The following is a 15245-nucleotide window of genomic DNA, read 5'->3' as shown; positions in this document are numbered from 1 at the left end:
GAACACTTCAACAAGGCGCTGTTCAGTCGCACATAGCTCCCCGAGTCAGCATCTGAAAGTCTGGAATAGGTATCCAATGCTTTCCACGTCAACAAGGCGCTTAGGTACGTGGCCCATTCGTCTTCTTTCCACGCAATGCACCTGGCGAACCGCTCAAACCGCTGGAGGTAGCTGTCTAACTCGTCGTGGCCATCAGAAAACGGAGGGAGCTTCGGCGTCTTCGATCTCGCATCATGGGCGCCGGTGACGCATGCTCCTACACCGCCGGCCTCTAACTCTAACCTCTTCAGTTCATAATCATGTTTCCTACGCTTTTACTCTCGTTCGCGTTCTCGCTCATATTCATGTTCTAGCAATGCCTCTTCGGCTTCCATCTGCGCTCTCTTAAACTCGCGTTCTCGCGACGTCAACGCCTTCTCGGCTTTCATCTGCGCCCTCTTGAACTCACGTTCTCGTTGTCTTTCATCGCGTTCTATGAAAATTTGCTCCGATACGAAGGACTGCAGCTTCTTCCTCTCTAGCACCATTTTCTGACCGACCTCAAGCAACCGGTCCATGTCAGTCTCATTATAACTCTTACACTGCCAATGTATATCTATCGCGGTTCCGTCCGTCGTTTCTCTACCAGCTATGCATTCACAGAGTAACGCTTCCTTCTCTTACCTACTTGCGTTCTTCATTCTCTCTTTTTCAGCTCCTCTTACGACGTTGCTCCCGGACAGGCCCCCAGTTGTCACGAGCTGGACGACGAGTAGCGACAATGTAGGTACAGCGAGAAGACACGAGCGGTCGACACCGGAATGAGTGCACAATAATACGACGACTTCTCTATTATCCGAACGCTAACTTTCCACTTTGTCAACTGACTACTATCCAACCCACCGCACTAGTTCACTCTAACCAAACGCCAGTTCAGTCAAATACCGGAAAATGCAAATTAGGTATGGCCACATATAGCAACACAACTCAGATTGACCAATTATGGCAACGCAACATAGTTAATCAGTAATTAACTATATGCATACTCTCCCCACAAATGTGTAGTCAAGAACGTTACACTAGTTATCAATATAAAATAATTCTTTGCAGACACTAGTACACGTTGATTTTTCTTTAACTGTTGCCAGAATAAGGAATTATGGTGATTAAATCTCTGTAATTCGGTGCTTCTGCATAGTTGCAGCTGCCACAAAGCCGATTGTATGACTGGATTATTCTCACAGAATTACATTTGATCATAATTCAGTTGGTGTTGACAGCACTACTCAATGTCTCAGTGAACAGCCAGTTAGTGTGATATCCAACATTACTATTGTCGATATCTTTATTTACCACCCTAACGAGTATAACATTACTTAATAGACCGACTCTCAAGAGTTACCCAGTCAAAAGCCACAGCGGCTTATCCACGTTCCCCCGATACCTATGGTACATCAAGCTATTTCTAAACTGTAAATGTATTCCACTACAATACCATAATACCTACCCTCACAACACAACAGTTTGCATGCTGTCTCTATTTATTGACTAATTCTCCATAGCGTCTTAGAGGTTTTCCTTTCTTTGATATCTCACTTCTTCGTAAGGTTGTTTCTTCAGCACGCTGGTTACTTGAATCCTCCCCTGTTGCGGCAAGTAGCCACAGAAGTAATTAGACAGTACGTTGTAGTTGTGTCTATAAATAGTTGCCAGTGGACCCTCCCCTTTTCTAGAACTTTCACGTTTGTCGCACTTTTGTAAATAGTCAGCAGTAATCTCTGTAAATTCATTCAATAAGTACGATTAGCCGGTACCAGTTGGGTATAGCTACCATTTTGTATGTGTGTTTTTGAATCAACCGTGTGAATCGTGTCTCACCCATGCATCTACGGCTGTACCCGTGAGCTTCTGACGGATCTTCTTAATAGCGAACACAAACATTCCCAGAATAAGAACTGTCGCTAGAACTGTCCTCAACGGTAATTGGATGGGGCCAACCCTTGCCATCTTAGATTTATCGCCACTGGTTTGACGTACAACTGTCCTAGTTTGCTTGCTTGGTCTGCTTGGTCTGTCACGTAGCTGATTTAAATGAGCCTTCTTTGTTGTTCCATGTCGTCGAATTTGACTGTATATTATCTGTTACCAAAAGCCTTGATTACTGTTCCAGCTCTCCAGAATCCCATTTCTTTAATCCCTGGTTGACGCACAAAGACTAAGTCACTGAATGAGATAGTGTGACGTACGATTGTGTCAATGTGCATGTTGTGTCTGTCCTGTGACAATTATCACTCTATGTTATTGAACAAAATGATGGTTTATACAATTGCGATTCTGGCAACGATCAAAAATTGGCGAATGCAACAGCAAGGATAACTGTTAATGTTGCAAGTAAGAGTATCTACTTTGCAGCTTTGATTTTTAGTTATGTAATATAATTATACAATTAGACTGACAAACATTGTCTTTCAATTTTTTATTGACCACCAACTCCTGCATTTGCTATGTAGATACCAAATTCAGATATTTTATTCTTATGACGATTAGCAAGCAGCAAGAAGTCCATATGAATTCTTCAAGAAATAATATTTTTGATGTCAGCATAAGACTGTTGTACCACACGTCATAACGCAATCATTGAGGTTATCTGGCTATATATTCGGCATATGCAAGCATAAGTTATCGGGCAAGTCGAGGATATCGTTGTTATTCCCCGAGGAGAGTGGCAGCTAATTGCCTCGATCATTACCTCGGCATCGCTAGAAGCTAATTCCGAGATAATTATCTAAGGCGAAGACAAGGTATTTATTGAGACAATTAGCTGTCACTCTCCCGATGCGGAATAACAATTATATCTCAGAGCAGCCCATACTACAAGTGATTTGTATGCATCATGCAAGGCGATTAGTTGGTTTGAATTACTGTTTATTTTGAGCGTTCAAAGTAGAGTTGTGAATACGTAAATCTTACTTCTTACTTGGCATTGATCTATTCACCAGTTAGACTGCAACTGTCTTGTCAGCAACCGTTATTTACTGTAATGAATTAGATAAGTCGTAGTCTAAGTGCCTTTACCGTTTAGTAGCTTATTAATTAAAGACATATGAAATCATCTGCGTGTTATCCAGCTGTGTTCGCTGTTGATCATAGCAAAGGTAGGGTATGTGGTGCGGTATTAGCATACAAACGATTTGTACCCGCTATATCGACTAATCAGGGTTAGCAAAGCCATGTAACATAATACAATAAAAATATAGATTTTTACTACATCTTAACTCAGGAAATTAGAATAATAGTAAACAATTAGTTTTGAACACATATTCTATTTTTATACTATTAACATAATATGATTTTTCTAATATGTGTTTGATTGTTTGTTTAGCTCCCCGAATCATTGTCACGGCAGTGAAATCGATTATCGTTGTAGCGAAAGGATCGAATGCGGTTCTTCGAGTGACTGTTTCACAAGCTTCACCTGATATTCCCAATAATGCTGCTAACAGAACATGGTTTGGTCCTCTAACGGCAGTCAAAGCAAACGACAAATTTCTGATATCGTCAGACCGCTACAATCTAATAATCACAAACGTTGCCGAAAAAGACGCCGGAATTTACACTTTTGTTGCTGCTAATGTGGTCTTAACCAAATCGGTTACAATTCGTCTGATGTTGAAAGGTATATAAGCAATGCAATTGAAAGTTTTTCTATTGTAGCAGTTGATGATATTTGTTGCTAATTAAAGGGCTACGGCTTACTGTTAATGCAATGCAATCGACAGTTACCGCGTTGAAAGGATATAATGCCATTTTGAACGTGATAGTATCAAAAGTATCACCTCACGTTCCTAACGATCCTGTTAACAGAACGTGGGTTGGCCCAGCAGGCTTGATTACAGAAAGCAGCAAATTCTTCTTTTCGTCAGATCGTTATACACTTATAATTACAGAAATTGACCAAAGCGACGTTGGAAATTACAATTTTACAGCTACAAATGTCTTCGAAAGCAAAACAGCTACAATTAGTCTTCTAATAGGTATGAGGACTAATGCCATGAACAAATATTTGTCAAAAATTTCTATATTGCAATTTCTATTTTGTTATTGCAGCTGCTCGTCCTACTTTAACAGCTCTAAAGTCAATTGTTGTTGTAACGCAAGGTTCTAATGTTGTTCTTCAAGTGACAGTCGTAAATGCGTCACCTGATGTACCCAATAATGCTCTCAACAGAACATGGTATGGCCCTTCAGGGATAATTACACCAACCAGCAAGTACAGCTTCTCTTCAGATCGTTATAACTTAACAATTACGACTGTTGACTCCACTGATGTTGGAATGTACACTTTTACAGCTGCCAATGCTGTAGGAAGTGACACGGTTACAATTAGTGTTTCATTTGAAATTAAAAATCATTTATCTATTTTGCAAAAATTTTCAGCTAGGTTTTGATTATGGCAATTTGTGTTTAATTTGGACAGCTAAAGAAACAGACACAAGCAATAGTGTCATTGGAGTATTAGCCGGAACATTAGGAGTTTCGTTTTCCCTTTTTCTTTTACTCTTCTTCTGTATGAGGTAAGACCAGTCTTGTTTAATAGCAGATGCACTTACATTATGTTAACATTTTAGAAAACGGCGTATGAATGTACGACAGAGGCGCTCAGAAGTAGAAATGCCATCTCCCCCAAAATCGGTTAGCAAGTAATTTCAATTACGGCAAAATAACTATATGTTTGCAAATAATGCGCGCATATGCATGTCTGCGGAGCGATCGTTCTTTTGTGCATGTCCGTAAAACCAATGATAGAGACTTGTATAGGCAACGCTTCAGGCCTTACAAGCTATGGCCGGACAAATACTTAAACTTCCACTTTCGCCTTACGCTAAATGGCACCAACTTCCAAGCTAGGGTCTAGCTGCCTAGTTAAAGGTGCCCGCTCACGATTCACTACGCACGCGCAGACACATCCACGCAAACTTGAAATCGTGCCTTTATACACACAGTCATCCATTTACCAGTTTGAGATAGCTTGCTTTTAAACGACAAAGCGATTTCTCGGTCTTTTCCTTGTTGCACGTGACCCAAAAATGGGTGGAGTACAGATCGCGCACTATCGCGATGGCATCAAGACAGATGTCTGTAGTAGAGTATAAAGACTATGAAACTTCCCCTAGTACTCATTAGCATACTGATAGAATATGACACTATATAGTGCTGTTTCATGTGGTTGGCCAGTCTTGTGTAGTCTGGTGTAGTATTGCGTAGACACTGTAAGCGAGCTGCAATAGAACCAATATATAGTCGGTAACGACACAACAGTGGCGACGAGAGATGGCGAGTGCAGCCGCGAATTTGAAACACGGATTGTTAGGCGAATTCCGAGCAGGAGTAGAAAGCATCAAAGAATACAAGGAAAGGTTCGAGCTCTACTGCCTAGCAAACGCAGTACCGATAGGAGACGAGCACATAGCCCGTAGGAAGGCAATCTTTTTAACGTCTGTGGGTGCATCGACCTACAGTTTTTTGAGGACCTTGGTACGACCTCGCCAACCGCAAGATTTGGAGCTTGATGACATCATTCAGCAACTGAGAAATCATTACGAGCCAAAGAAGATTGTTATAGCCGAGCGATTCCGTTATTACAAGAGACAACAGAAAGAAGGTGAGACTGTTACAGTGTTGTTGTCAGAATTGCGTCGTCTAGATAAACACTGTGAGTTCGGAGACAAGTTGTTAGTTGCGTTGAGGGACCAATTCTTGTGTGGATTATGAGTAAAAGCCCTACAGCAGAAAATTCTGGCGGAAACTGACTTAACACTTGATGGAGCAGTACGAATCGCGCAAGCCTTTGAATCTGCAAGACAAGAAACGATAGCTTTGCGAGGAGACACGCGCAGACACGGATCAACAAAAGTCCACGAGAGAGCATTTAGCATGCAAAGTAGTAGCAGTGAGAGGTCAAAGACAACGCAGTCTGGTGTAAAAGTATGCTATAGATGCCATGGCAAGGGGCACGTTCCTGATAAGTGTCAGATAAAATCAAGAGAGTGCTATTTACGTCACAAGAAGGGACATATTGCAAAAGCCTGCAGAAGTAAGAAGCAAGGCGATTTCAAGAACGGGAGCGGAGCAACGGGTACCAAGAATACAAAGTACAAGAAGCAAGCCACGTTACAAGTGGAAGAAGAAGTATGTTCAATTTATGGTCTGGGAAGTCAGGACGCAATCAAAGTCAATATGACTGTAGCTGGAAGAGAATTAGAGCTGATTGTTGACACGGGTGCAACTATTGCCGTGATTCAGAGGGAGACATATGAGAAACAACTATCTCATGTCAAGCTCCAGAGCAGCAAAGTGAAATTACAGTCATTGTGGACAGACATTGCCTATACGCGGAGAAGCTGTAGTACCAGTACGCTATGAAGATCAAGAAATACGAGGTAGAGTAGTTGTCGTCAATGCCGAAAATAAGCCATCAGTGCTTGGCAGGAATTGTTTTTCACAACTCCAGTTAGACTGGGCATCTTTGTTTAGCTTGAATGTCCTGGATCCCGTACACGAGTTTCCTGAGTTATTCAAGAAAGGAATGGGAAAGCTGCAAAGAGTGCAAGCGAAAATTTCTTTGAGTGCCAATGCAAGGCCAGTCTTTCATAAGGCAAGACCAGTACCATTTGCGTTACAAGCTAAAGTGGATACTGAAATCGATAGCTTAGGCAGAGAAGGAGTATTGACACCTGTAGAACAGAGCGAGTGGGCTTCACCGATATTAGTGGTGAGGAAATCTGATGGTAGTATCAGATTGTGTGGTGACTACAAAGTAGCCATGAATGAATATCTGGAAAATATTGAGTATCCCACACCAAATGCTCAAGATGTATTTGCTACTTTAGCGGGTGGTCGACGATTTACCAGGCTTGATCTAAATCAAGCTTACCAACAAATGGAAGTGGATACCGGGAGCCAACAGTATTTAACCATAAGTACTAGGAAGGGTTTGTTTACTTATACCAGAATGCCTTTTGGTATACGAACAGCACCGAGAATTTTCCAGAAAACGATGGATATGATATTGTCTGGAATACCAGGAGTTTGTTGTTTTTTAAATGACATAATGATTGTCGGTTCAACTGATGCTGAGCACGATGCAAGAGTGAGACAAGTATCACAACGCCTAAGGCAACGAGTAGTCCGGCTAAAGAAGGACAAATGTGAATTTGGTCAGTCTGAGGTGACATACTTAGGTCACCGGGTAGATCAAGAAGGTCTGAAACCTACAGAAGACAAGGTCAAGGCTATCAGGGAAGCACCTGAGCCAAGAAATGTGACAGAGTTGAAGGCATTTCTGGGGCTGTTGAACTATTACAGCCATTTCTTACCAAATCTGTCGAATACTCTACAAGTATTGTATGAGTTACTTCAAAATGGAAAAGAGTAGAGATGGACAAGGAAACACAGGGCCCAATTCAATGCAGCAAAGAGCAAGTTATTACAGTCTGGTTTTCTCACGCATAGTGATCTGTGTCGACCAGTCAAGCTAAAATGTGACGCATCCCCATATGGAACAGGAGCCTGTTTGAGTCACGAGTTTGAGGATGGATTGGAGACACCAGTAGCATTTGCTTCACGGACAATGTCATCAGCAGCAAAGGGCTACGCCCAAATAGAGCGTGAAGCACTGCAATAATTTTCGACGTTCGTCATTTCCACAAGTTCCTCACTGGCCGAAGATTTACACTTGTGACAGATCACAAACATTTGGTCAAATTCTGGGACCTAAACAGGGCATCCCGGCGTTAGCAGCAAGGCTGCAGAGGTGGGCACCAATTTTAAGTGCATATGAGTACAACCTGGAGTATATGGCTTGGAGGAGAATAAAGAAGCAGATATGCCGTCCCGACTGCCAATGGAAGTGAATGTCATAGACCCTAACCAGGAATTGTACCATGTGGATTGCTGTGAAAATCTATCTGTAACAGCAGCAGAAGTAGCACAAGAGACTAAAGAAGATCCAATTTTGAGACGGGCATACCAGTATACATTGTCTGGATGAAACTGGAAAAGTCACATAGATCCAAGGTTACAGCCCTACTCACGACGGTCGGATGAACTTAGCGTTGAAGAGAACTGTTTACTTTGGGGAACACGTGTGATAATACCGCAAAGATTACAGTCAAGAGTTCTAGCAGATCTTCATGAAAATCACCTAGGTTCAAATCGAATGAAGGCATTAGCTAGATCGTATATCGGTGGCCGAGTTTGGACATATCGTTGGAAGAATTGTGCAAGAAATGTAGCATTTGCCAAAGTCAGAGGAATAAACCTCCTGCTGGTATTCCTCATCCATGGATGTATCCCACAGCACCTTGGGAGAGAGTTCACGCAGATTTCGCATAGTTGTAAGGTCAACATTATCATATTATGATTAACGCTTATTAGAAATGGTTGGAGGTGCATGAAATGGGCACTAGTACAACGGCTAGTAGGACAAAAGAGGTGATGAAGCGAGTTTTCAGTTTTTATGGCATTCCAAGACGATTGGTGACAGATAATGGTCCACAATTCAGGTCAGTAGAATTTCAGGAGTTCATAAAAGGAAATGGTGTCAAACACCAACTCAACCCTCCGTATCGCCCATCGAGCAATGGACAAGCAGAAGGAGCAGTTCAAATCTTCAAGAGATCTATGAAGGCACGACCTAAAGGACATACTATTGGACATTAAATATCTATACTATTGCTGCAGTATAGGTCGAATCCAAATACCTCAACAGGAAAAGCGCCATCCGAATTGGTAATGAAGAGAGTCTTACGAACAAGACTAAGCCTTGTTAAACCTACAGTTGGAGGAGAGATTCGAGACATACAGGAGAGCCAAACAGAAGCTGCATTCCGAAATTGTGAGATGCTACCTGGAGAGTCAGTGACAGTATGGAACCCAAAACAAGATAGTTGGGGACGGTGGCTCTCTGGAAAAGTAGTTCAGAAACTGGGACCGAGCAACTATATTTTAAGCGTGAATGGTCAGGCTAGGTATGTTCATGTAGACCATATATTACATCGTGATATCAGAAGTTTTCCACAGCATGTACATCAAGAGAAAGCTTCCCATACTCATGATAGTACAGCGACTATGATTCCACCACAAGCTGGAAGCTATTCCGAAGTCAGTGCTGAGAAGACAATCTCATCAACAGACTCTACCAGGGAAAACCTAACTCAGTGCCAACTACTCCTAGCCACCCTGAGTTAACAGGGACACAGTCGGAACAGGCTGATAACATGCCAACAAAGAAACCGATTGAAAAGTCATCAGAGAGAGAAAATCGACGATATCCCACAAGGAAAAATAGAAGACTCCCAAGAGATATCGAGAGATTTAGTGGAAGGGAGTGTAGCAGAGTATAAGGACTATGTGACTTTCCCCAGTACTGATTAGCATACTGATAGAATATGACACTATATAGTACTGTGGAATGTGGTTGGCCAGTCTTGTGTAGTCTGGTGTAGTATTGCGTAGACACTGTAAGCGAGCTGCAATAGAACCAATATAAAGTCGTTACCTACACAAAACCATCTACCTTGTATCAAGCTGTAGACTAGCTTATCAGTGTACCAACACAAAAATATGACTTGCAGTTGTTGAATTTCTGTAGAAGAAACACTGCTACAGTCGCATCGTCTGTCGCTACGGGTATCTACAGACATTTTCTCAATTTTAACTAGCCAGCTCTTGTAGCTACTATGTAACACCTCGCACGATCTGCGTTGCCGCCGGCGTCCGGCATCTCTGCATGGCGTATTTCACGCGGAGAGTTTCAGATGCCATCACGTTATGGTCAGTGCTCCAACCCATTTCCGGGTAACGTGCAACTAGAAAACGATCGATAAAGCTCTTTGTTGTTTAACAGCAAGCTATCTGAAGATGGTAAATGGTAAATGTGGGGATAAGAAGCCTAACACACTTGTCGTTAGCTTTCCCGAAATGTCAAGTACGAGGAGCGAAACTGCCGTGGCGGACAAGAACGGGATTCGCCTTTCTCTTTGTACTAGGAATTAAGTCTGTATGTCATAGAATATGGTGCGCCCTAAGATGTTCGCTTTTTCTGCTTCGTTATGAAACAACTTGAAATCGTGGTACGTTTTTAAGTTTGCGTGAGTGTGCCTGCGCGTGCGCGGTGAATCGTAAGCGTGCAGCTTTAATTAAAGGGGAACTCTCACCAAATGCTAAAACATGTTGAAATAAAGATACAAGGCCTACTTTCTTTCTGCAGGAAGCTTACGGTCCAGCCAGCCACAAGAGCAGAGAATGGGCCACGAGTTGTTCAGATGATTGACCGTATGTAGCGCGAAGTCTTACTCTCTTCAAAGTAACCAATTTAGGTTTAACGACACCAAGTGATTCTTACAATCTAACGCAATCAAAATAAAGTGAGACATAATCTATAAACTAATCTAAGAAGGCTAAGAAGGGTCTCCTTTTTTGAGGTTCCACGGTTGTATTGAAACTTCGCTGCATAATAAGTTTGGGGTCCCAGTATGCTTTAGTCAATAAATCACAACTTCCAACCGTATGTCTCACAATCTTTACCTTGAAAAGTGCACAGGTATCTTTCTTGCTAACCAGCAATCAAAGCTACGCTCATGCCACCTACGGGCACTAAAAACGTCCACGCAGATTCAAGTGAATGTCTAGGAGAGGAACCAAATTTTGTGAGTTTATCAACCAACAACTGTGCGTAATAGATTGCTTATTTGGCACACATTGAGACAGCTGCGTAACAGCTGAACTTCAACCTGAGGGTGGTCTAAATTGCTGAGATCTGATTGAACCTCAATTACCTTCTCGATGCGTCTGACCACCGTTGGTTTTTATAAAATCGTCTTCACAATATACCGAAGAACCTAAAACCTCAATCCCTCTTTGAAACTCTTGATTTGCGTTGGTAACTCTGGAAAAGACTGATCACCTGTTGGCCAGTATACGTCACATTTATCCAAGTTGAAATGAAGGCCAAACGTATGACCGTTTAAAACAAGAAACTGTAGTAGTTCGAAGACTGATTCGGGTGTTCCAACAAAAGTGTGGTCATCAAGGTACCAGAGTTGAAGTTCTGGACCAGAGTTTTCCCAAAATCGTCAGAAAATTGTGACATTACTAATACTAGTAGAGGAACTAGTGGATCCCCTTGATGGACAGCCGTTGGCAAAATCCGGACATTTCCAAAACGAAGCTCTCCAGCTGTGTGGCATGACCACTGTTCCATGAAATAATTCAGCAAATGCTTCTTTTAGACGAGATAAAAGGGCCGACGACGACATTCATTAAAAGCATTCTGGAAGTCTACTTTCACACAACACAAGTTTTCTCTGTCATGAATAGCAGATACAATGTGTGCCGCTGTTACCACTGCTGCTGCTGCCGCTGTCGCTGTCGTTGCCGCTGCCGCTGCCGCTGCCGCTGCCCCTGCCGCCGCCGCCGCCGCCGCTGCTGCTGCTGCCGCCTCAGCACCCACTCTTTCATGTCAATAGGTACGTCTTATTTGCTGTAGTTCATACTTCATACTTTATAATTGCTGGACAGAACTGGCACTCTGGAGAGTGAGGCAATTGTATGTTAGTTCCTTGCCCAAGGGCATTTATATATGTGGCCCTCCCGCACTCAAACTCTGACCCGAAGGTCCCGGATTTTACCAATCTCCAGCTGCAGACTCTAACCAATTGAGCCACATGCATACGTACATATATACATACATACATACATACATACATACATACATACATACATACATACATACATACATACATACATACATACATACATACATACATACATACATACATACATACATACATACATAAGCTGTTTATCTGCATTACATAGCTTTTTCTACTTGCAAAGGTTATTTTCGACAAAAAATGTTGAGTTGAGAATATTGGAAAATATCTCGCAATAACAATTAAAGTTGGCGGGTGTCACTTTAAAGAGACAGAACTGTTGGCAAAATCACAAGATACTATTGAAAAGAGATATACAGCGATATATCAGAATGGGATAGTGATTACCACTTAGATGTATATTTCGTTTCAACCTCTAGCGCTTAAATTGGGAACTGTTTCAATTGATAACACGTTATGAAGTATGTCAAAGATCCAAGAGAAATATCGACAAACCTGCTCCCTCTCTATCCCCATTCTTGTGACTGGCTAACTAGTATTATAATTCTAACCCTAGGATTCCCTTACCCGAAACTCAACTAGCGACTTGTAATATGTCATATATTAAAAATTTAGGACAGAAACGCATTCTGTACAATAAATTTTGGAATGATACAATTTTAGATATGCAAAATTCTCATAATATATACGTCTTCATCACCGAATCCAAAAATTTTTAAATAGGGGGTTTACCGTTAGCAGTTTTTAGAGCATTACTAATTTTCTCTTTTCTAATGAAATTAAATAAAAATATTAAACTACGCCTATTGCAAAGAGGGGTTGCAACCCCCTAAACCCCTCAGGGTCCTGCCCTGGGCTTGACATGCCAAATTGCTTAGTAAGGACGGTTGGGGATATATAGTGAAGAGAAATTATAGTGCGAGAGAAGACATTCTCTTTTGATGGCAGATTGATGATAGAAGCTCTCGTGAATCGTGTGGTTCTGCCAAGACGCTAGCGTGCGCTGAGCTCACATGTACAAACAAACTGTTAGAAAATTTTAGTAAGGTTTGCCAAATCACAGCTTTCAAAGTCTCCATGCTGGCGGTGTACAGTTTGCGTCACTTTGCCAAAACTTTTCCTCTTCTCACGTTGCCAAATCAAATTATAACAAAGACTCGCTATTTGTGGCTCTCGCAAATGTTAGCGTGTGGTCTATTTCAGAAAGGTCAGGACAAACTTTTCCTTGCCCAATCCAATTTAATCGTAGATCAAACATTCTTAATTAGAACGAAATAAAGTTGAACATTTTATAATTAAGTTGGTAAATCCTGTAAATGGTCTACGTTTTGTGTATTTTACCGTTGCTGGAATCCTTATTTGTATTAACAGTTATCTGCAACTGATACCACTTCACTACGGCTAAAACAACTGTCTGAAACCCAAGGTAGTTATGATACAACTCATTTAGTTTTAATGACGTTATTAGTCTGACCGTTTATTTTAGAGAAATCAACTTTGGCTTCCAGCAGAATTAAAGAATCCCTTCGCAGTGAAGATATTTTGCAGCCAGAACCCGTATATGCTGCCATACAAGAAGCTAACGAGATATTAGAATCTGAAAAAGAAACGCTGACAGCAAATGCAGCTTACTCCCAAACAAAACCTGCTCAAGAACAGCAAACAGAAGTAAACAAAACAGGTTTCTAATAAAGCTTTGTTTTTACATGTATTTAATTAACTATATTGTCTGCTTCAAATTTTACAGGTGTGACGTACGAAGAATTTGCATTCTGACTTGAAATCGCGTTTGTGCATCTTTCTGACTTAGGCTATTACGTGAACGTGGTGATTTAAACGTTTCAAAGAGATTCGATAGATGGTTTGTTTCTCAAAAACAGACTGAGTCTTAACCGAAACGTTATACAAGTAAATTGTGAAAGGAAAGACTGGCAACGAAACAGCCTAAACCAAGTCTTTAATGACACAAAGCAAATAGACATACTTTTGCTTTTATGTCAGGTTTCGTCTTTGAGGTAAAAATTGACTGCCATTAACATCTGTGTATATGAGACCAAGGATAATATAGTACAATAATGTCAATTTTGGATACCATGCAGCACCAATCTATTTACTAAAAATTATTCTAAGTTCTGAACATTCCCTAACGTTTGTTATGATTTTGGCTTGTACGATAAATTTTCTTGTACAAAAGTAGGGGAGAAAAATGGAGTTATACCTTTTCCACTTACTTATTATAACATTCAATAATTATACATTTTGAAATTATTTAATTTATGTATAAATTAAAATTGTTAATTTTTGAAATTTTTTTAATTACTTTTTAATAAAACAGAGTTTTACCATCGTTATCGGCTTGATACTTTAGCTTAAAGACTAAAGCAAAAGCAACTTTCTGATGTACCTACAAATGTTAAAAAATTGATCTCCTCTTTGCCATACGAACACAGTAGGCGATAAGGTTGTTGCTATTGGCGTGGCTAATTTCAATTTCACAAGCAGTCAGAACGAGATGAATGCCATTGCTTCAAATCTGGACGTCCGTCACAAGTTTGTAGTAGATCATTTTGGCAACATGAATAACATCGCTGCAAATTTGACGCAAGTAAGTCGCATATTCATAATAAACTATTTTCGTTATTCAAGCACGTCAATTTACATCACGTGACGTCGTTCTGTTTCTTCTATTGCAGAATCGAGGTGTAAGGTAATTGACTTAGCAACTCATCGAACGGAAGACTGGAACACTATTGTGTCCGGATTAAGGACCATAAAGCAAAATGGTGTCTTCACGATCTCGCAGCACTTCACAATGAAGCAATTTCATCATCATATTCTCTACATAATTATGTATTCCATAATTTCAGAGTCACAAAAACATGTTGAAATACATTTCTTTATGCATGCAGTGATGCCTCTGCTTCTTCCTTTGGCATCGTTCTTTCCTCAGTATGTTGGAGCAAACTTTACAAATTGCTTCAAACGACGTCTCACTTCGTCTCCCCTACTGAAATTGGTCAGGAAAAGATATCGCCACTTCGGCCATTTGGGCTCACTTGGACAGCGCTTCTAGCTCTTAACAACGGGGAAGACCCCAACAATTGTGTCAGTAGCGGATACTTTAGTCAAGCGTTGTGGCATCCCGATTGATCCGAATGTATAGTACGGAATGTCTTCAATCTCCTGCCCGGAACGCAAAAAGAATCACAAGAACAATTGAACGATGACCTCGCGAGCAATCCAATCTAAGACAAATTTCGTCAGCAGACCGACTCGGGTGGATTCCGACATAACATTTTGCACAATCGATTTGAGCTCCCGTCAGAAGTGACTTTGGGCAAGTCACCACATGATCCTCATTTCTATTTGGCGAGACCTACACAAATTCTGGTCATTCTCAGCAATCTGCAATAACACATGTCTCGTGCCATCGCATCATCTCTGTTTTACCAAGAAACTGTGGTAAGGCTGGCAAGAAGAGTATGGGGATGATGAAAGTAACTATCCAGCTGACGGCACTCCTGGTATTGTCTATTTATATCACGATGAATTTCTTAACTGCTTCTTAATCCGGAGGATCCGAACTTTTAA

At 41.1% G+C, this 15245-nt stretch overlaps 1 protein-coding gene across 1 annotated transcript; it reads left to right on the top strand.

Moving 5' to 3' along the window:
* The first annotated feature begins 3082 nt into the window (after window positions 1-3082).
* LOC134186042 (hemicentin-2-like) lies at window positions 3083-13697 on the top strand. Its single transcript, XM_062653949.1, has 9 exons — window positions 3083-3134; window positions 3362-3655; window positions 3723-4013; window positions 4087-4355; window positions 4417-4553; window positions 4608-4671; window positions 13026-13080; window positions 13141-13335; window positions 13402-13697. The coding sequence occupies exons 1-9, from the start codon at window positions 3083-3085 to the stop codon at window positions 13428-13430; spliced, it is 1386 nt and encodes a 461-aa protein (XP_062509933.1). The 3' UTR covers window positions 13431-13697.
* The last annotated feature ends 1548 nt before the right edge of the window (window positions 13698-15245 follow it).

Source organism: Corticium candelabrum, chromosome 10 (genome assembly GCF_963422355.1).
Source record: "Corticium candelabrum chromosome 10, ooCorCand1.1, whole genome shotgun sequence".
Lineage (NCBI taxonomy): Eukaryota > Metazoa > Porifera > Homoscleromorpha > Homosclerophorida > Plakinidae > Corticium > Corticium candelabrum.
Note: the sequence above shows the minus strand (reverse complement) of the source record. Positions and strands in the feature narration are given on the sequence as shown.

Bases quoted from the DNA above. Each gene is read 5' to 3' on its own strand.
- LOC134186042 (XM_062653949.1), top strand. From the start codon at position 3,083: ATGAAATCATCTGCGTGTTATCCAGCTGTGTTCGCTGTTGATCATAGC. The intron at 3,656-3,722 runs GTATATAAGCAA...TGCTAATTAAAG, and splicing joins AATTCGTCTGATGTTGAAAG to GGCTACGGCTTACTGTTAAT. The intron at 4,356-4,416 runs GTTACAATTAGT...AAAAATTTTCAG, and splicing joins ATGCTGTAGGAAGTGACACG to CTAGGTTTTGATTATGGCAA.